This window comes from Anolis carolinensis, unplaced genomic scaffold, assembly GCF_035594765.1.
Source record: "Anolis carolinensis isolate JA03-04 unplaced genomic scaffold, rAnoCar3.1.pri scaffold_13, whole genome shotgun sequence".
Classification (NCBI taxonomy): Eukaryota; Metazoa; Chordata; class Lepidosauria; order Squamata; family Dactyloidae; genus Anolis; species Anolis carolinensis.
The window spans coordinates 12,236,862-12,259,776 of record NW_026943824.1 but is presented as its reverse complement, the minus strand read 5'-3'; the positions used below and the strand labels follow the sequence as shown (position 1 = coordinate 12,259,776).

Genomic DNA, 22,915 nt, shown 5'->3' with positions numbered 1-22,915 from the left:
TAAATAAAAGGAGTAGAGAATTGTCAGCAATTTGCATGGAGGCCAATGGAGCACATTTCTTTTGTAGATTGTTTGGCTCTTGAGCGGAAAACAGAGACATGGCTGGTTCTTCAGTCTTGATGTCACAAAGACGTCTCAGTCCAAGGATACAGTTTTGCAGGTTTTTACCTTAGAGACAGTTCTGTACATTTTCATTGAGGGATGCAAAAAGATTTGTAGCCCTCAACCTTCCCCGGACAGTTCATGTTGAGGTGCATTTTCTTTCTTGCAAGCATCCAGGAACAGCACTTCTCCTTTTAAGTGATTTGCAGGATTTTTGCTTTTCAGCAAAGAACTAACAATTTGCTTTCTAGCACCGTCAGGTTCTTGATTAGTGGACCCCCGAATCTCCGGCAATTGTTTATCTTTGTCTCAAAAAACAAATTAGTCAACAGTGGGACATAGGGCATCAGTGATTAAAGGATTTGGGAGACTGAAGCCAAGATCAAGAGCACCTACTGTGTTTCCCCAAAAATAAGACAGTGTCTTATATTAATTTTTGCTCCCAAAAATGCTCTACGTCTTATTTTCAGGGAATGTCTTATTTTTCCATGAAGAAGAATTCACATTTATAGCTGAACAAAAAAAATGAACATTTTGTAGTTGTCTTCACAAACCAGCATAACCATACAAACTGTGAATCCTATCAAGAATTTCTTGTTACTACAGTAGAGTCTCGCTTATCCAACGTTCTGGATTATCCGATGCATTTTTGTAGTCAATGTTTTTAATACATCGTGATATTTTGGTGCTAAGTTCGTAAATACAGTAATTACTACATAGCATTACTGCGTATTGAACTACTTTTTCTGTCAAATTTGTTGTCTAACATGGTGTTTTGATGCTTAATTTGTAAAATCATAACCTAATTTGATGTTTAATTGGCTTTTCCTTAATCTCTCATTATCCAACATATTTGCTTATCCAACGTTCTGCTGGCCCGTTTATGTTGAATAAGTGAGACTCTACTGTATTAATTTTTGCTCCCAAAAATGCTCTAGGTCTTATTTTCAGAGAATGTCTTATTTTTCCGTGAATAAGAATTCACATTTATAGTTAAACAAAAAAATGAACATTTTGTAGTTGTCTTCACAAACCAGCATAACCAGACAAACTGAATCCTATCAAGAATTTCTTGTTACTACCATTATTTCCATGTACAACAATCTATGGTACGTACATTTACCAAACCTGCATGCTCTGGTGTTCTGTCCAGCGGGCATGCTTCCAAACACAAACGGTGCTAGGTCTTACTTCCGGGGGAGGCCTTATATTTAGCAATTCAGCAAAACCTCTACTAGGTCTTATTTTCTGGGGATGTCTTATTTTAGGGGAAACGGTATCTTCAAGAGGGCAATGAGAAATAAATTTAAAATGTTATTTTTTATGCACAGAAGGCCTCCAAATATCATTTCTATATATAAATCTCAATTTCTCTCTGTTGTCCCTTCTCAAAAGACTGCCTCACCCATCAAAGGGACATGATTAGAAAGTGGTTGCATGGACTTGGCAGATTGTTTTAGCTGAATTCATCTTTCTTGTCTTCATTTGTTTACTGTGAATTGTCTACGCACAAACAGGTGAGTCGAAACCAGCGATTCTTGAACACAAGTCCTTCAAGTGTTTTGGACTTGAGCTCCTAGAAACCTCTGGTGATGGTCGGGGTTTTGGGGAGGTGACATCCAAACTGGCTGGAAGGCCAAAGTTGGGGAAACTGATCTAAGTGGACACAATTTTACTAAACTCTGGAAAGTCTACTGGCCTTGAGCATTACATTTAGTTGCAGTGCAAAACCTTCCAACTCTATAAAGTACGATGTAAACCCAGAAGTGGCTCAACAGCAGTACGTGTGGGAAAAATCTTTTGAGTCCTCATGGACAACAAGATAAACATAGCCAACGGTGTGATGCGGCAGCCAAAAAAGCTAATGGGATTTTGGTCTGCATCAATAGGAGTCTAGTGCCTAAATCCAGGGAAGTTATGCTCCTATTCTATTCTGCCTTGGACAGACCATACCCAGAATCGTAGTGTCCAATTCTGGGCACCACAGTTGAAGGGAGATGTTGACAAGCTGAAAGGTGTCCAGAGGAGGACAAGGGTCTGAAGAACAAGCCCTATGAGGAGCGGCTTAAAAGAGCTGGACCTGCAGACAAGAAGGCTGGGAGGAGACTTGATGAGGGCCATGGATCAAGATGTGAGGGAATCATAGGCAGGAAGGAACAAGCTTGTTTTCTGTTGCCCTGTAGACTAGACATGAAATAATGGCTTCAAAGTATAGGAAAGGAGATTCCACCTGAACATGAGGAATAACTTCTTAACGGTGAGAGCTGTTCAGCAGTGGAACTCTGCCCCAGAGTGTGGTGGAGGCTTTAAAACAGAGGCTGGATGGCCATCTGTTGGGGGTGCTTTGAATGCAACTTTCCTGCTTCTTGGCAGAATGGGGTTGGACTGGATGGCCCATGAGGTCTCTTCCAACTCTAGGATTACTCACAGAATCCTCGCTGCTCCGATGACCTGGGAGCCCCCAGAGTGTCCGAAATGCATGGTCAGTGGTGCAGAGCAATACCCCAAACAGACCCTGGGAAGACGTTTTGGATTCAAAGGATGGCATGACTTGAGGAGGAAGCATCCTTCCTTGCTTTGGACACAAGGCACCACAAATAATTGCTTTTTTGGTTGCAAGGAGAACCCTTCTGCACTTTGAGTGGCAAGAGGGAGGCGGGTTGAAGGCACTATAATAATAATAATATAATTTTATTTTTGTATGCCGCCTCCATCTCCCCAACGGGGACTCAGAATGGCTCACACGGGGCAAGCCCAATACAATCGTATAATATAAAATCAACAGTTAAGACATCACTATAGCAGGTATGGACAAACTTGGGCCCTCCAGGTGTTTTGGACTTCAACTCCCACAATTCCCAACAGCCTCAGGCCTTTAATAATTAAAGAAAAGCAAAGAGAACACTTCATTTCCCTTGGTTGCCATGCAACCTGAGCCCATTTGCTCATTGGCTGGGAAGTGTTGTTCTTAGCAACAGAGAGACGCTAAGCAGTGGCAGCATCGGTTAGGCTTCAGATGCTTCCAACTTATTTACTTTATTTTGTATTGATGCATGTAATGTGAGGATACTGCTGCCTAGTTCTCAACTGCTTGGCATTGGGATCCATAGGATAGGCATAGGAAAGCTCTTAGGACTCTTACTCTGGTTTGGATCCCCTCCACGGCCAAGCCATGTCTCACCCGTCCGTCCTCCTGACCCAGGAGCCTGCCCCGCAAACCGTCCCGGTCTCCGAGCTGCCCATGAAGGTGTACGAGCCGGCCCTCAACACCGGCCTGGACACCTCCTCGGGTTTGGCCACGGCGGGCTTCCGCACGGCCAAGTACCTGCTGGAGGAATGGAACCAGCACAACTACACGCGCTACTACGAGGCCTTTGCCGACCGGGACCACTCGGAGCGGGTGCGGCAGGAGTCCCAGAGCCTGGCAGCCTACACGGGCGAGCTGGCCGAGCGGACCCAGCAGGACTCCACGGCCAAAGTGGGCGAGCGCCTCCAGGACATCCACTTCTGGAAGTCGGAGCTGCAGCGGGAGATCGAGGACCTGGTGGCCGAGACGGATCTGCAGGCGGGCCAGAAGCGGCGGCTGGAGCGGGCCCTGGACGCCACCGAGGTGCTCTACAGCCTGGCCATGGACAACCTGCAGTGCCGCGAGCGGAGGCAGCACCCGGACCTGGTGCGCGACCAGGTGGAGTCCGAGCTGCTCAAGGTGAGGAGTCCGGCTCAGGTGCCAGAGCATTGCAGACCTTCTGTGTTGCTAAAGATCTCCATCCCTAGATGAGACTTTCCATCCAGGACACCATAGAATTGCCTAGATCAGTGGTTCTCAATCTTTCTAACGCTGCGACCCCTGTGGCACAGGCTGTTGAGCAACCAGCTACAACAAATCACTCTGACCAAGAGGTCATGAGTTCGAGGCCAGCTCAGAGCCCCGTGTTTGTCTTGTCTTTGTTCAATATTAAGGCATTGAATGTTTGCCTTATATGTGTAACTAGCTGTGCCCGGCCACGCGTTGCTGTGGTGAAGTCTGGTGGTATGGGAAATAAAGTATTGAGGAATTGGTGGTAGTTAAGGTAAAGGGTAAAGGTTTTCTCCTGACATTAAGTCCATTATAAATGGGTTATATAGTTGTGTGGAAGGGCCTTGAGTCTACACTGCCATCTAATCCAGTTAAAATTTGATAATTTGTATTTTATAGGCAGTGTGGAAGAGGCCTATGTGAGGCCTAACTCTGCCTGTGCCCTGGGCTGAGTGGGTTGCTAGGAGACCAAGTGGGCGGAGCTTAGCCTTCTAACTGGCAGCAATTGGACAAAAACAATTATTCCTCTCCCTCTAATTAGGACTTTGTTTTTCTTTTCTTTTTGTTGTATGAACGTAGAGGCATGGATGAGGGGTTGTGCTGTTTAGGGTTTCTGGGATGTGTAGTTTTGTTGTTTTGTCCTAGGACTAGGTTATATTGATATTGATACTATCCATAAGTCTACTATTATTCATTGTGTATTATTTATTGTGTATTATTTATTTATTTCCATCATTTCTATCCCGCCCTTCTCACCCGAAGGGACTCAGGGCGGCTCACAATCTGGCAAAATTCAATGCCAATATATAATACAAAAAGATAAAACATAAGCAATTAAAACAATTAGATAATTTAACAAAATACAATAAATAGATGTAAAACCATACATTATAAAATACTTGAGCCATTCGTCCACAAGACCTTGTACATAAATCTTAATCCGGACCGAGTCGAGTCAACAGAATTCATTTATTTTATTTATTTAAACCCAATTCAGATTTGTGACAATTTTGAATTATATGTATTTACCTGTACAGTTGGAATATATAAACTGATACTACAATCATCTATATATATAAAAAGGTAATGAAATTTCGGCCTAGGACAAAACTTCTTCCACAGATTATCTAATTTGCACTGGATTATATGGCAGTGTAGACTCAAGGCCCTTCCACACAGCTATATAACCCATTTATAATCTTTTATTAACTGCTTTGAACTGGAGTATCTTGACTCCACACTGCCATATAATCCACTTCCATGTGCATTTTATACAGCTGTGTAGAAGGGGCCCCATATAATCCACTTCTAAGCAGATAATATAAGATTATAAATATACAGTAAAGTCTCACTTATCCAACATAAACAGGCCGGCAGAATGATGGATAAGTGAATATGTTGGATAATAAGAAGGGATTCAGGAAAAGCCGATTAAACATCAAATTAGGTAATCATTGTACAAATTAAGCACCAAAACATCATGTTATATAACAAATTTGACAGAAAAAGTAGTTCCATGTGCAGTAATGCTATGTAGTAATTACTGTATTTACCCTTTACCTTAACTACCACCAATTCCTCAATACTTTATTTCCCATACCACCATACTTCGCCACAGCAACGCGTGGCCGGGCACAGCTAGTAATATATAAGTGACTATATCACTATAGAAGTATATGACTATAACATAACGTACTTTATATTATATTATATACCATACTTTTCCTTTTTGCTGTATGTGAACTATAAATCCCAGCAACTACAACTCCCAAATGACAAAATCAACCCCCGCCCACCCCACCAGTTTTCAAATTTGGGCGTATTGGATATTAGTGCCAAATTTGGTCCAGTGAATTAAAATATGTCCTGCATGTCAGATATTTCCATTAGGATTCATAACAGTAGCAAAATTACATTTATGAAGTAGCAACAAAAATAATGTTATGGTTTGGGGTTCACCACAACATGGGGAACTGTATTAAGAGGTCGTGGCATTGGGAAGGTTGGGAACCACTGAAGCTATTGTTGACTGTTCCTTCCATTTCTTGGAGGAATTTGGACTCGCCGTAAGGATTTTTGGCTTTCCCTGGCATCTTGGAGACCTCTTTCCCATCTTTCCCATCCCCTTTGTGATTCATATCAATACGTGACTTCTCTTTCCAGGACATGGGCCATGATCGAGAGCATCCTTCCTTTCCAAGAAGAAATTCCCTCTTCCTACTGCTAATGTCTCTGCCGTTGTTTTGTGTTCTAGGAAGCTGAGCTTGTCCGAAATATACAAGAGCTGCTGAAAAGAACCATTAAGCAAGTGGTGAACCAAATTCAGTAAGATTCCCTCGTTGCTCTTCATAATGCACCTGTGATTGGCATGAGACCAGTGATGCACTTCATGGGCAATGTCTCTGTAGACGGCCAATTCACACCAGAAGAGACTTGTAGTATGTTCTCAATTATAAAATAACCCAATGGGTTTCTAAAACTAAGCAAGGAATTGAACAGTGGTCTCCGGAGTGTAGCCCAATACTCAAACCACATATCACCAAGTTTGTTTATTTATGGGCATTTATTGTATCAGTGTGTTAAAGCGCTGAGCTGCTGAACTTGTGGACCAAAAGGTCCCAGGTTCAAATCCCAGGAGCGGAATGAGCGCCTGCTGTTAGCCCCAGCTCCTGCCAACCTAGCAGTTCAAAAACATGCAAATGTGAGTAGATCAATAGGTACTGCTCTGACAGTTCAAATCCCGGGAGCGGAATGAGTGCCTGCTGTTAGCTCCAGCTCCTGCCAACCTAGCAGTTCAAAAACATGCAAATGTGAGTAGATCAATAGGTACTGCTCCGACTGTACAAATCCCGGGAGCGGAATGAGCGCCTGCTGTTAGCCCCAGCTCCTGCCAACCTAGCAGTTCAATAGGTACTGCTCCGACGGGAAGGTAACGGCGCTCCATGCAGTCATGCCAGCCACATGACCTTGGAGGTGTCTACAGACAACACTGGCTCTTCGGCTTAGAAACGGAGATGGGCACCAACCCCAGAGTCGGTCACGACTGGACTTAATCTCAGGGGAATATCTTTACCTTTACCTATTGTATCTCCAAATAGCATTTGGGGTGGCCGGGATCCAGAGAGTTCCCAAAGGTCAGCCAGTCTCCCTTAACGGTGGAATTAATCCTATTTGTACCACTTAAACTGCGTTGGCTCAGTGCTGTGGGATCTTGGGAGCTATAGTTTGTGGAGCCACCAGCAAGGTGAAAGATCTTGCAAAACCACAACTCCCCAAAAGCATGGAGGCTGCTCTACTTTAAGTTGTCTTATTTGAAAGACACATAAAAGGGGGGAAAAAGGTCTGGCTTTCCTTTGCCTGTTGTTGCCACCAGATGGTGGCATAGACTAAGAAAACTCAAAACCTTATGGATCCATCCTGGAGAGTCTAATACGGCAAACTGCTTGATGATGACAATTATTATTATTATTTTATTACGACACAGCAAACAAGATAGATATGCTGGATTTCATATCACAAAATCACAAGTCGAACACTTCCCAAGTGTCTAGGACTGTGTGATGTATTTTCAGATGATGCATGCAGATCCCAGCAGGGTGGCCTTTTGCAGTTGGCAGATCGTGATTTTGTCCATGTCTATTGTTTCCAAATTCCGGCTGAGATCTTTTGGAATGATGCCGATCACCACTGAGACCACTTGCACTGGTTTCATTATCATCATTATCATTATTATTATTATCATCATGTTATTATTATCATATTATATTATATTACAACTGTTGTTATTGTTAACTTTCATACAGCTAACTGGTTGATTATGACAATCATTATTATCATTATTGTATTAATATTGTTTTGGAGTGGGTGGGTGGTGCAATTGTTTTGGAGTGGAGTGGGTGGTGCAATTGGTTAAACCCATGTGCCAGCAGGACTGCTGACTGACAGGTCGGCAGTTTGAATCCAGGGAGAGCGGGTGAGCTCCCTCTGTCAGCACCAGCTCCCTATGGTAAAACATCAAAAACATCCCGGCGTCCCCTGGGCAACGTCCTTGTAGGCGGCCAATTCTCTCACACTAGAAGTGACTTGCAGTTTCTCAAGTCGCTTCTGACAGGGAAAAAAAATATTTTATATTATTTTATTGTTATTAGTATTTATATACAGTATAGTCTCACTTATCCAACACTCGCTTATCCAACGTTCTGGATTATCCAACACATTTTTGTAGTCAATTTTTTCAATACATTGTGATATTTTGGTGCCAAATTCGTAAATACAGTAATTACTACATAGCATTACTGCATATTGAACTACTTTTTCTGTCAAATTTTTTGTATAACATGATGTTTTGGTGCTTAATTTGTAAAATCATCACCTAATTTGATGTTTAATGGCTTTTCCTTAATCCCTCCTTATTATCCAAGATATTTGCTTATCCAAGCTTCTGCCGGCCCGTTTATGTTGGATAAGTGAGACTCTAATGCACCACTTTTATCTCTCTTTAAGAGACCCAGAGCGGTTTACTTTGAACAGTTTAATAATTTTTTTGTTTTTTAATCTTGTCGCAGTTATTTCTTTTCTATTGTTTTAACCTTTGGCCGCTCCCATGACCTCAAGATAAAAAGAACGGGATGGAAATATTTTATATCAGTTAAAAATATAAGCTCTGGATTCTTGCCCCTTCAAAGAGAAATCTCTCCGAAGAATCAAAGTCGGGGAGAAAATAAATAGGTTTGTTGAAGGTCTTGTAACTGTTGTGGTCGGGTGTCCTTTGCCTCTGCAAACGGCTGCGCATTCCCCCCTTGAGATTTTGCAATGCCTTGTGCCTTCAGGTTAAACTGGGATCAGAAGGAGGTCTGCGAAATGGATTGGTCCGACAAATTGGAGACATACAACATCGACGAGAAGTGCGGGAGGTACAACAACCAGAGCACCAACATCCGTTTCCACCCGAGCTCTTCCAAGCTGGAGGACAGGTGAGATTGTTGGAGACTAGCCTGGAGGGGAAGTAAAGGAGAGAATTCCAGGAGAGCAATAAAACAAGCCTTTTATTGTTATCACAGCTGATGATAAGGCAAAACAGCCATAGGTGCCCACTTTAGGAGTCCGTACCATGCAAATGGCTGTCGCAACATGTGCGTCGCAAACAAAGAATTTATATCTCGGCTTATCGAAAATTGACCAATGGCTGAGGGTCTTCCTCACCTTCCACACCTACTTGGCTCAAGTGATACCAATGAACTAACTTGAGCTTTCTTTTCCCTTTGGAACTTCCTGGAGAAAGGCATCAGCTCACAGGAAGGGAGGGGCATATGTAGAGGCAAAGCTACATAGGCAATCTATATATATAAAAGGGTAATGAAATTTCGGCCTAGGACAAAACAACAAAACTACACATCCCAGAAACACTAAACTTGGCAGCACAATCCCTCATGTATGCCTCTACGTTCATACAACAAAAAGAAAAAGAAAATAAAGTCCTAATTAGAGGGAGAGGAATAATTGTTTTTACCCAATTGCTGCCAGTTAGAAGGCTAAGGTCTGCCTACTTGGTCTCCTAGCAACCCACTCAGCCCAGGGGACAGGCAGAGTTAGGCCTCACTTAGGCCTCTTCCACACTGCCTATAAAATACAGATTATCTGATTTTAACTGGATTATATGGCAGTGTAGACTCAAGGCCCTTCCACACAGCTATATAACCCATTTATAATGGACTTAATGTCAGGGGAAAACCTTTACCCTTTACCTTAACTACCACCAATTCCTCAATACTTTATTTCCATACCACCATACTTCGCCACAGCAACGCGTGGTCGGGCAATGCTAGTAGTTTACTATTTTTCTGGCTTATGGTCCCTACAAGATCACCCGGGATGGCCTATACCTGCAGATGGAAGTCAGTGAAGGCTAATCGGAAATGCCTTTTCTGTGTCCACATCGTGCTGTTGGCTCACCCCGACTCCATTGTCCCTCTTTCTCCAGCGCTTCCACGCCAGAGACCTGGGCCAAGCACAGCCATGACAACATCTACCGGGCCGAGCGGGAGAAGCTGGCCTCCATCAACCTCCGGGCCTTGGTTGACAACATCTTGCACGACACGGCCGAGGACTTGCACATCCAGAGCGACCTGGTCAACCAGGCCTTCGCCAAGCACTGCGAGATCCTGGAGGACGCCAAGCACAAGCTGGAGCACCACCTGAAGAAGGTACGTGCCTTGGGTCCATCCGTAATGTTTTGCAGTCTGCAATTCCTCCGAAAAAGACAAACAAATAGCTCCTCAAAGCTAAGGAAGCCTGTGTCAGCTTGGGGGTCAGGATGCGTGCCGGGTGGGTTTCTTCAAACTCCATCAATCATCTGCTCCAGCACCCTGATGAATTGGCTGCAATTGTCTGCCACACCAATTCCTCTGTTCATTGTCAGACTCAAACACATCAGTAGTCTGAAGTCCAAACATTTATTTCAATGTCTACAAACATATTTACAAAGCACAGCAAAAGCTATCGCTCTGAGCTGGCATTCTTCTATAGCATCTTTGCTGTGCAAGCACAGCTCAACACACACACAGAGATAAGAAAACACATTCCTCAGTCTGAAGGAAGTTCCGACCTCCAAAGGCCGGAAATCATGCCTGATAGGTCATAGCAGGCTGTCAGTCTAACCAGCCTGCTGTTAACTGTTTCATTGCTGAAACACACACTCTTGCAAAACAGCAGAAACACTTGATTTACATTTCATACACATACAACCATAATCCAACAGCCTGAAGCCAAGGCGGTTAAATTGAGGCTGTCGTGCTTTGGACATATCTTGAGAAGGTAAGACTCAATAGGAAAGGCAGTCATGATTGGTAAAGTAGAAAAGGCCGAAAACCACAATTATAGCTACATTAAGATTCTAATAAGAAAGCCACTGATTCCTGGCGTTGCAAGACTGCAACTCATCATCATCATCATCATCATTATCATCATTATTATTAATATTATGCTTTTTCTGTCTTAAAAGAGACCCAAAGCAGCTAAGAGACTGCAAAGCAAGACTGCTCAAGATAAGGGTGGGTTGGGGTGCATCTACGTTGAGGATTTAATGCAGTTCGGCACCACTTCAACTGCCATGGTAAAATGATATAGGATTCTGGGAGCTGTAGTTTTATAAGGTGACGTAATGTAAAAAATCAAAATGTGTAGTCCACGCACTGCCTTGCCAGAGAAAGAAGATATGTGCCACGCAGGTGAACAATAAAAAACAAATGGTTTTTCCTCTTAAACCTAGAACAACCTATGAACAATGTGCTCCATTGCACTAACTCACATAATGTTCTTTTATGAGAGATTTAAAATGCAGATAAATTCCTTCCAGCAGCTCATGAAGCAAGAGCACACTTCAAACTCTGTCTTTTTCTTTGCTTCTCTCTTCCAACTGTCTCTGCACTTGCTGAGCTCAGGCCTGAACAAAATTGCACAGTATCAAAAACACCCAGGCTTAACAGCTCCCTGGACATGGCTCAAGCAATCAGCTTCATGCATCTTATTTTGCAGTTGACGCACATACATTAACTGATTTCTTACATATTGTAACATTATCTGTCCAGTAAATCTCACCAAACTATAACTCCCGGGGTTCTAGGGCAGTTCAAGTGGGGCCAAACTGCAGTTGACAATGAAGATGGTGCCCTTTGAAGTTGCCATAAGTCAATGTTGATTTGAAAGATAGTGGGTGGCAAGACTTGCTTTGTATATGTTTGTGTGAAAGCCAGTCTATCTGCACTGGCTTTTAGTACAAACTTTAAGATGTTACTCAAAGCAAAGGATTCTAGTTGCCGCCTGCGAAAGGCTCTGCAGCTCCATAACAGTTTGAACCAAACCCCAAATCGGGCCCATTTCAATGCTTAGCTTCCACTGTTTTGCATTAATCCTCTTTCTACGAGGCTCATTTCAGAGGCTGGGAAAAGCCAGGATTAATTTCAGAGATTACATTGTTTTCAAGCACAGAGAATTGAGCCGAGAGGCTGCTAAACGACTCCTGTTGATGCTTTTTGTGCTGTCTGTTCCAGCAAAACAGAGTACTCTCTTATTGTACTGTTGTTCCATTATTATTCCCGTGTTGTTTGGTTTTAAATTATGTCTCATTTCCTCAAATGGTAGAAGGGAGAGTTGGACTTTGTTGTGCCAGGATCCTGCAAGAAGGAACGAAAAGGCTGGCACAAGCCATCTTCCTTTCCAAACGACTCCTCTTCTGCTGAAGTTAGCAGTGCAGAACCATATTTAAAAAATGGGGAAAAGTAAATGAGAAATACTATTCTACAAGATCTAAAAATCCCTGGGTCTTCCAGCCCAACACTATAATAGAAGGTGGTCATGCCCGAGAAGATAGAAATTCTTTAAGAGGGAACAGCTCAGTGCTTTTAACACACTGCGCCACCGGAGGCTCAAGTATATATGGTATATTTATTATTTTTCTCTAGTATTATTGGTATCTATATATATAAAAGGCTTTTTGAATCACGGTGACTCACAAAACAACAAAACCCCAAACCCCCCAAACTCAAAAATTGCCAACACAATCAATCATCCCCGCCTCAAGTAAGATACAACACAATTACACTAAAAACACAATCACAACAGCAACAACCACAACAGGCGACCAGGTACTCTTCACCCACCCTTGAGCCTTCCCTCCAGCTGTTTTCAACTTCAACTCTCACCATTCCTAACACCTTAAGCTTCTGAGAGAAAAAACAAAAGGGACTCAGGCTGTTACGAATGCTGGGAGTTGAAGTCCAAACCACGCCTGTATCCCAGGGCACAGACAAACTGCATTTAGACCTCATCCAGACTACTGTCCCTAGAAAATACAGATTGTCTGATTTCAACTCCATTATGTGGCAGTCTACACTCAAACCCCTGCCACACAACAATATTACCCAGAATACCAAGGCACATCTGCCAATATCTCCTTTAAACTGGATTATCTACCTTGGCATTCTAAATAATATTCCTCTATGACATCGCCTTCACTCTACACTGCCATCTAATCCAGTTCAGTCTACATTTTATACAACTATGTACAACTGATCTCATATAATCCAATTCTAACCACCTAATATAACATTATAAATATAATATATAAGACTTACTATGGTATAATAATAGAAAACAATATGATCTCTAAAACCAGGAGACGAAATAAAGACCAACACTCGGAAAGCAGGGAAATTGGGAATTCTACAAACAAAACAATCAGGGCCAGCTAACACTTCCCAACAAAACATTCCTCCAGACAGTAAACAAACACCCTTTCAACCTGCAAGGCCATTAAAAACTAATCAAGGTGGCTAATTCCACCATTCAAACCTCCCACACCGACACTATTAATTCCTAATCAAACTGACCAACCAAGGATTCCGCAAGGTAAAAACCGACCAGGCTTACAACCATCAAGGCTATTCAATACTTTTCAATCAGGCCAACCAACATTTCCCTTACATACAAAACCCCCAAACTTTGAAACCACAACACTACTCTGTCCCATTCAACCTCGCCTAGCAACAATACCTTATGTGCAAACCGACCAGGCTTTTAACCTACAAACCTATTCAATACCATTCAATCTGGCCAAACAAGAATTCCCCTACTAAGGAAGTACCCACACTTCAAAGCGCCTCTTTGATTAATGCTACGACTCCAACCACTCCACAAAACGGCCAGACTTTCACGCTGCAAGGCTATTCACTCCTATTCCACCTGGCCAACAAATAATTCCCATAAGCCACAGCAATGTGTGGCCGGGCAAAGCTAGTTGTTATATATATTTAGTATTAATCCAATCCACAAATAATCAAATCTGCAGAAGTCCAATTGGCGAAGGTGGAGGTACTGATTTTGCATTCTTTTAACTATAATTTTTATTGTTGTAAAAAGTGATATATACAGAGAAAGTGAGGAAAACAATCAATGGGGAATAGTAAGATGGGAGTTGGGGGAATAGGAGTGTGAAAAGAGTAGAAAAGGGAGAGGAGGAAAAAATGTATGTACAGTAGAGTCTCACTTATCCAAGCTAAACGGGCCGGCAGAACCTTGGATAAGCGAATATCTTGGATAATAAGGAGAGATTAAGGAAAAGCCTATTAAACATCAAAGTAGGTTATGATTTTACAAGTTAAGCACCAAAACATCATGTTATACAAGAAATTTGACAGAAAAAGTAGTTCAATACGCAGTAATATTATGTTGTAATTACTGTATTTACGAATTTAGCACCAAAATATCACGATAGATTGAAAACATTGACTGCAAAAATGGCTTGGATAATCCAGAAACTTGGATAAGCAAGGCTTGGATAAGTGAGACTCTACTGTATGTATTAAAAAAAGAAAGGAAAAAAAAATAAAAATAAAAAGATAGGAAAAAAGAAAAAAAAGGAGGAAAAAAAATGGGTGACTTCCCATTCTCCTCGAGAAGTTACATTTCTGAGTTTGTTCTGCTGTCCTTGATATCTTCTGATTCCTCTTCTTGAGATTTTGAAATTACAGTAGAGTCTCACTTATCCAAGCTAAACCGGCCAGCAGAACCTTGGATAAGCGAATATCTTATCCAAGGAAAAGCCTATTAAACATCAAATTAGGTTATGATTTTACAAATTAAGCCCCAAAACATCATGTTATACAACAAATTTGACAGAAAAAGTAGTTCAATATGCAGTAATGTTATGTTGTAATTACTGTATTTATGAATTTAGTACCAAAATATCACGATATATTAAAAACATTGACTACAAAAATGGCTTGGATTATCCAGAAGCTTGGATAAGCGAGGCTTGGATAAGTGAGACTCTACTGTACTTATACGTTGGATGTATCTATGAGAAGTGAGTGTCCATTCTTGCTAATAAAGTCTTTAAATCCAGACCAGTCTGTTTTTTCTTTTACACCTCGTAATTTCTGTGTTATGTATTTGTATTATGTCGAATAATTTTATCATCCAGTCATCCATGGTGGGTACATTTTTTTTTGTTTCCAAACCTTGGCAAGGGCTAGTCTTGCCTCAATCCCGATTAGAAAGAGTATTTTGTCTTGGTTTTTATTCAATTTTACATTGGTTATTCCCAGCAAATATATTTCAGGTAGTGGTGGAGGATTTTTGTCGCTTCATGTATACTTTTCCAAAATTCTTTAATTTTTTTTTGCAATTCTACCATTGGTGATTTTGGGTTTCAAATGCCCTTCTTTCTTCCCTCTCGATGTGCCTTTCCCCTCAATAGATCCTCAAGGAGATCGGGGACCAGGAGCACAACATTGAGGCTCTCAAGCAAGCCATCAAAGACAAGGAGACGCCACTCAAGGTGGCCCAGACCAGGCTCTACGACCGATCCTTCAGGCCCAACGTCGATCTCTGCCGAGATGCGGCCCAGTTCAGGTGAGCCTCCTTCAATGTAGACTTACAAGCTTGGTAGATGCAGGGAACGCTGTGGATGGAGCATATCCCCAGGATCTTCTTGCAAACAAACTATTAAAAGGGTTGTTGTGTGTTTTCCGGGCAGTATGGCCATGTTCCAGAAGCATTCTCTCCTGACGTTTTGCCCACATCTATGGCATAGGGTTAGGGTTAGATGCCTGCCATAGATGTGGGCGAAACATCAGGAGAGAATACTTCAGGAACATGGCCACACAGCCCGAAAGACATACAACAACCCTTTACAAATAATGTTTACAACCCAGAAACTACACAACACCCCAATGTTTATCTTAACTCATTCCATTCTAAATGTTTCTTAATATCTGACATTGTTTCTTAATACCTAAATGTATATGTTCCTATTCTGATGCTTGTATGTTATTTGGTTCTAGTCGTCGACTGTAATAAATAAATAAACAAATAAATATATTCTATATGTTTTAACTGAGAGGTTGTGAGGTATATTGGAAAAAACTAAGCAAGGAAGGTTTATATGCTCTATATACTTGAGTATAAGCCTAGTTTTTCAGTCCTTTTTTAGGACTGAGAAAAAAAACCCTCCTCGGCTTATAATCGCGTGAGTGTCCTGGTGGGCTTATATTCAGGTTGGCTTATACTCAAGTATATAAAAGGTAAATGTTTCCCCTGACGTTAAGTCCAGTCATGTCTGACTCTGGGGGTTGGTGCTCATCTCCATTTCTAAGCCGAAGAGCCGGCATTGTCCGTAGACACCTCCAAGGTCATGTGGCCGGCATGACTGAATGGAGCGCCATTACCTTCCCTATTGATCTACTCACATTGGCATGTTTTCGAACTGCTAGGTTGGCAGAAGCTGGAGCTAATAGTGGGCGCTCACTCCGCTCCCGGGGTTTGAACCTGGGAGCTTTCGGTCTGCAAGTTCAGCAGCTCAGCACTTTAACACACTGAGCTATCGGAGGCTCAAATATACATGGTACAGTAGAGTCTCACTTATCCAACATTCTGGATTATCCAAGCCATTTTTGTAGTCAATGTTTTCAATACATCATGATATTTTGGTGCTAAATTTGTAAATTTAGCACCAAATTAGTAGTTACTACATAGCATTACTGTGTATTGAACTGCGTTTTCTGTCAAATTTGTTGTATGACATGATGATTTGGTGCTTAATTTGTAAAATCATAACCTAATTTGATGTTTAATAGGCTTTTCCTTAATCCCTCCTTATTATTCAAGATATATATCCAGGATTGTATGATGTTGCTGTTATTATTCTTATTATTAGTATTAGTATTGAGAGGCTGGGTGGCCATCTGTTGGGAGTGCTTGGATTGTGTCCTGCATGGCAGAATTGGGTTGGACTGGATGGCCTTTAGGGGTCTCTCCTAACTGTCTGATGCTATGATTCGATGTGTATTATTACTGTGCAGATCTTGGATGGCCATCTGTCAGGAGTGCTTGGTTTGTGTCGTCCTGCATGGTAGAAGGAAGTTGAACTGATGATCCTTAGGGGTGTCTCCTAACCTTAGGATTGTATGTTCTTCTTCTTCTTCTTCTTCTTCTTCTTCTTCTTCTTCTTCTTCTTCTTCTTCTTCTTCTTCTTCTTCTTCTTATCCAAGCTTCTGGATTATCCAAGCCATTTTTGTAGTCAATATATCGTGATATTTTGGTGCTAAATTCGTAAATACAGTAATTACAACATAACATTACTGCGTATTGAACTACTTTTTCTGTCAGATTTGTTGTATAACATGATGTTTTGGTGCTTAATTTGTAAAATTATAACCTAATTTGATGTTTAATAGGCTTTTCTTTAATCTCTCCCTATTATCCAACATATTAGCTTATCCAACGTTCTGCTGGCCCGTTTACATTGGATAAGCGAGACTCTACTGTATATGCTTTTAAGTTTTATAATGTATTTTAATAGTATTATTAACCGATTTGTATGTATTGTTTTGATTTTAATGATTGTGTTTTGGGCATTACATTTTGCAAATCTCTGTGAGCCGCTCTGAGTCCCCTCGGGTGAGAAGGGTGGAGTATAAATGCTGTAAATCAGGGGTCCCCAAACTAAGGCCCGGGGGCCGGATGTGGCCCGTCGAAGGCATTTATCCGGCCCCCACGGCACAAGGGCAGAAGGGGGTTGGGCTAAATGACCCAAGGGGTCTCTTCTTCTCTTGCAACCCTTTATTATTATTATTATTATTATTATTATTATTATTATTATTATTATCAACACAACAACGTTGTATGGCACAGCAAACAAGATAGATATGCTGGATTTCGTTTCGCAAAACCACAAGTCGAACACTTCCCAAGTGTCTAGGACTGTGTAATGTATTTTCTGATGATGTGTGCAGATCCCAGTAGGGTGGCCTTTTGCAGTTGACAGATGGTGATTTTGTCAATGTCTATTGTTTCCAAAGGCCGGCTGAGATCTTTTGGCACAGCACCCAGTGTGCCCATCACCACCGGGACCACCTGCACTGGTTTCTGCCAGAGTCTTTGAAGTTCCATCTTGAGGTCCTGATAGCGGCTGAGTTTTTCCTGTTGTTTTTCATCTATGCGACTGTCACTTGGGATGGCAACATCAATGATCCAAACCTTGTTCTTTTCCACAACTGTGATGTCTGGTGTGTTGTGTTCCAGAACTTTGTCAGTCTGGATTCGGAAGTCCCACAGTATCTTTGCGTGCTCATTTTCCAATACTTTTGCAGGTTTGTGATCCCACCAGTTCTTTGCTGCTGGCAGGTGGTACTTGAGGCATAAGTTCCAATGAATCATTTGGGCCACATAGTTGTGCCTCTGTTTGTAGTCTGTCTGTGCGATTTTCTTACAGCAGCTGAGGATATGATCAATGGTTTCGGCGGTTTCCTTGCACAGTCTGCATTTTGGGTCATCAGCTGATTTTTCAATCTTGGCCTTAATTGCATTTGTTCTGATGGCTTGCTCCTGGGCTGCAAGGATCAGGCCTTCTGTCTCCTTCTTCGGGGTCCCATTCGTGAGCCAGAGCCAGGTCTTCTCCTTATCAGCTTTTCCTTCAATTTTGTCAAGGAACTTTCCATGCAATGTTTTGTTGTGCCAGCTGTCAGCTCTAGTTTGTAGTGCGGTTTTCTTGTACTGGTTTTTTGTCTGCTGTGTTTTGAGGAGTTTCTGATTTTTGACTTCAATCAAAGCAGGTTCTTCACTTTGCTTGACATATTCTGCCAGGGCATGTTCTTCTTCTTTGACTGCTTGCTTTACTTGTAAGAGTCCTCTGCCCCCTGATCTTCTAGGCAGATATAGCCGGTCAACATCACTGTGAGGGTGCAGTGAATGATGAATGGTCATGAGTTTTCTTGTTTTTCTGTCCAAATTGTCCAGTTCCACCTGTGTCCAATTTATAATGCCAGCAGTATATCTTATGACAGGTATGGCCCAGGTGTTTATGGCCTTGATGGCGTTGCCTCCATTGAGCTTGCTTGTGAGAATTTTTCTGACCCTTTGTGTGTATTCTTTGCTGACCACAGTTTTCACATGTTCATGCTTGGTATTGTCCAGCTGTAGTATGTCCAGATATTTATAGGCCTCTGGCTGGTGAGACTTTATTGTTTGGCCATTGGGCATATTTATGCCCTCACTTTCAATGATTTTTCCCTTCTTCAATGCCACTGTCGAACATTTGTCCAAACCAAACTCCATGTTGATATCAGTGCTAAAAATTTGGACAGTGTTGGTCAGAGACTGGATTTCAGTTTCCGTTTTCCCATATAGCTTCAGGTCATCCATGTACATCAAATGTGAAATTTTGTGAGAATTCTTAGATATTTGATAGCCGAGATTTGTTTTTTGTAAGATTGTTGACAGAGGGATCATGGCAATAATGAAAAGCAGAGGGGACAATGAATCTCCCTGGAAAATTCCTCTCCTGATGTTGACAAGTCCATAGCTTTCATTTCCAACAAACAGTTCAGTTTTCCAGTGCTCCATCATGTTTTCAATGAAGGTGCCAACTGTTTTACAAATCCCGATGGCGTCCAGGCACTTGATGATCCAGCTGTGTGGGAGTGAGTCAAAGGCCTTTTTGTAGTCAATCCACGTCATGTGAAGATTAGCTTTTCGGCTCTTACAGTTCTCCAGAATCATTTTGTCAATCAATAACTGGTCTTTTGTGCCCCTGCTTTTCCGTTTGTTGCCTTTCTGTTCATCTGGCAAGATGTTTTTTTCTTCAAGATAGTCTTGAATTCTGTCAGCTATGATGCCAGTCAGTAGTTTAAACATAGTGGGCAGACACGTTATTGGCCTGTAGTTTCCTGGTGCTGCTCCTTTTGCTGGATCCTTTTGTATCAGGTATGTTCTTCCAGTTGTTAGCCATTCACTGATACTTCCTTTCTGCAGCATCTCATTGAATTGTTGGGCCATTTTTCCATGTAAACTAATCAGATGTTTGAGCCAAAATCCATGAAGTTGATCACTACCAGGCGATGTCCAGTTCTTGACTTTTTGCACTCGTTTATTATTATTATTATTATTATTATTATTATTATTATTATTATTATTATTATTATTATTAACATTGAGGCTGGGTGGCCATCTGTCAGGAGTGCTTTGCTTGTGCTTTTGGTGCACAAAGGCAGAAGGGGGTTGTAGTAAATGGCCCAAGGGGTCTCTTCCAACCCTCTTTATTATTATTATTATTATTGGGTTGTTGTATGTCTTTCGGGCTGTGTGGCCATGTTCCAGAACTCTCTTCTGACGTTTTGCCCACATATATGGCAGGCATCCTCAGAGATGCCATAGCTGTGGGCGAAACATCAGGAGAGAGTACTTCTGGAACATGGCCACACAGCCCGAAAGACATACAACAATCCTGTGATCCCGGCCATGAAAGCCTTCGACAACACATTATTATTATTATTATTATTATTATTATTATTATTATTATTATTATTTTGCTATGACACAGCAAACAAGATAGATATGCTGGATTTCATATCACAAAATCACAAGTTGAACACTTCCCAAGTGTCTAGGACTGTGTGATGTATTTTCGGATGATGCGTGCAGATCCCAGTCGGGTGGCCTTTTGCATTAGGCAGATCGTAATTTTGTCAATGTCTATTGTTTCCAAATGCCGGCTGAGATCTTTTGGCACGGCACCCAGTGTGCCCATCACCACCGGGACCACCTGCACTGGTTTCTGCCAGAGTCTTTGAAGTTCAATCTTGAGGTCCTGATAGCGGCTGAGTTTTTCCTGTTGTTTTTCGTCAATGCGACTGTCACCTGGAATGGCGACATCCATAATCCAAACCTTTTTCTTTTCCACAACTGTGATGTCTGGTGTGTTGTGTTCCAGAACTTTGTCAGTCTGGATTCGGAAGTCCCACAGTATCTTTGCGTGCTCATTCTCCAATACTTTTGCAGGTTTGTGATCCCACCAGTTCTTTGCTGCTGGGAGGTGGTACTTGAGGCATAAGTTCCAATGAATCATTTGGGCCACATAGTTGTGCCTCTGTTTGTAGTCTGTCTGTGCAATTTTCTTACAGCAGCTGAGGATATGATCAGTGGTTTCGTCGGTTTCCTTGCACAGTCTGCATTTTGGGTCATCAGCTGATTTTTCGATCTTGGCCTGAATTGCCTGTGTCCTGATGTCTTGCTCCTGGGCTGCAAGGATCAGACCTTCTGTCTCCTTCTTCAGGGTCCCATTCGTGAGCCATAGCCAGGTCTTCTCCTTATCAGCTTTTCCTTCAATTTTGTCAAGGAACTTTCCATGCAATGTTTTGTTGTGCCAGCTGTCAGCTCTAGTTTGTAGTGTGGCTTTCTTGTACTGGTTTTTTGTCTGCTTTCTTGTACTGTTTTTTTGTTTTGTTAATTATTATTATTAACATTGAGGCTGGGTGGCCATCTGTCAGGGGTGCTTTGCTTGTGCTTTTGGTGCACAAAGGCAGAAGGGGGTTGGATTCAATGGCCCAAAGGGTCTCTTCCAACCCTCTTTTTTATTATTCTTATTTTTGTTGTCGTTGTTGTTGTTGTTATTAATTATTATTGCTCGGTGGCCAACTATAGTCCGGCCCTCCTAACGGTCCGAAGGATCGTGAACTGGCCCCCTGTTTAAAACGTTTTGGGACCCCTGCTGTAAATAAATAAAAATAAATCCTCTTTGGCCATTGAGATAAAAAGACTTCTGTTCTAGCTTTCACAACCACCTGGGTGCATGACACGCCGGGCTTCCGAACCCACAGCTGAATGTTAGTTGAAATATCTAAACAGTAGGCATGTCCAATTGATGAAAAAAATGTTTCAATTCTTGTTTCTAAAGTAGGGGTGCTGGTGCTTCGATATAGAAAATATTTCCGATTTTTTCACCCAAACATTTTGGATATTTACGAAAATTCGTAATGATTCTAAATGTTTCTAAAATGGCGGATGCGCATGCGCAATGTATGGTTGTATGGCAGTCTTCCATGTGGACGCAGAGGACGTTAGCCTCCACCTTTGCGTCCATCGTGGAAGCTTCTGATTGGCCGGGGAGCGGCAGCCATGTTAGGCTGCGCTAAGCTCCCATTCCAGGTAGGTTGCAGAACCAAAAAAATGTTTTAAAATATTTTTTAAAATATATTAAAAAAAATTTTTTTGGGGGGGGGGAGGGAATTAACGAAACATTAAGAGACAATTAGAGAATGGGCCAACAATGGTTTGAATTACATTGCTGGTTACGCTGTGAGACAATGTCTCGGAATGCGTATCAAAAAGCGAGAACAATCCGAAATAATTCCGATATACGATTCAAAACGATTTTTTGGACATGTCTATTAAACAGCTTTGCTTCAGGCTCGCTGACAGTTAGAAATGACTCGAAGGCACACAAAAATCACAACCTTGCAAACATCTAAATCCCGTTTTCCTCCCTGTTTCTTTCTCCAGGCTGATCAGCGAAGTGGAGGAACTGACCGAGTCCATCGAGGCTCTGAAGAAGAAGCTTTTGGACTCGGAGCAAGCCCTGAGGAACCTGGAGGACACCCGGATGACCCTGGAGAAGGAGATTGCGGTCAAGGCCAACAGCATCTTCATTGACCGGCAGAAATGCATGGCCCACCGCGCCCGGTACCCAACCGCCCTCAAGCTGGCCGGCTACCAATAGACTGGCAATTCATTATAGCGGTCATATTAAGCAGTAGAAACCCTCTGAAGGATGGAGTTACATATAAGCACCAGCCTGTTTTTTCTCATTCCCAGTTCTGAGCTAAAATAAAATATTCCCCTAAAGAGTTGTACCTTATCTGCTGCAAATTGTTTCCTTGTTATTTGGGAGAACCCATCAAGCTGGCTGGGGATTCTGGTATAACAATAACAATAATAATAATACCGTATATCCTCGAGTATAAGCCGACCCGAATATAAGCCGAGGCATCTAATTTTTACCACAAAAATTGGGAAAACTTATTGACTCAAGTATAAGACGAGGGTGGGAAATGCAGTAGCTACTGTAATAATAATAATAATAATAATAATAATAATAATAATAATAATAATGCTGTATATACTCGAGTATAAGCCGACCCAAACATAAGCCGAGGCACCTAATTTTTACCACAAAAAACTGGGAAA

At 41.9% G+C, this 22,915-nt stretch overlaps 1 protein-coding gene across 2 annotated transcripts; it reads left to right on the top strand.

The window, feature by feature from the left end:
- Positions 1–67: 67 nt before the first annotated feature.
- On the top strand, positions 68–22,586 carry tekt4 (tektin 4). 2 transcript variants are annotated; one of them, XM_062964325.1, is made up of 7 exons: positions 68–3,808; positions 6,153–6,223; positions 8,728–8,871; positions 9,879–10,101; positions 15,153–15,307; positions 17,755–17,851; positions 22,232–22,586. In XM_062964325.1, the coding sequence occupies exons 1-7, from the start codon at positions 3,275–3,277 to the stop codon at positions 22,379–22,381; spliced, it is 1,374 nt and encodes a 457-aa protein (XP_062820395.1). In that variant the 5' UTR covers positions 68–3,274; the 3' UTR covers positions 22,382–22,586. The 2 variants fall into 2 exon arrangements, with proteins under 2 accessions (XP_062820395.1, XP_003224789.2); XM_003224741.4 differs by lacking the exon at positions 17,755–17,851 and having other exon boundaries at positions 1,932–3,808.
- The last annotated feature ends 329 nt before the right edge of the window (positions 22,587–22,915 follow it).

What these genes read in the sequence shown, in the direction of transcription:
- tekt4 (XM_062964325.1), top strand. Translation starts at nt 3,275, where the DNA reads ATGTCTCACCCGTCCGTCCTCCTGACCCAGGAGCCTGCCCCGCAAACC. An exon ending in TGGAGTCCGAGCTGCTCAAG is followed by an intron (nt 3,809 to 6,152) that starts GTGAGGAGTCCG and finishes TTTGTGTTCTAG; the next exon opens with GAAGCTGAGCTTGTCCGAAA. An exon ending in CGAGATGCGGCCCAGTTCAG is followed by an intron (nt 15,308 to 17,754) that starts GTGAGCCTCCTT and finishes TTGTTTCCAAAG; the next exon opens with GCCGGCTGAGATCTTTTGGC.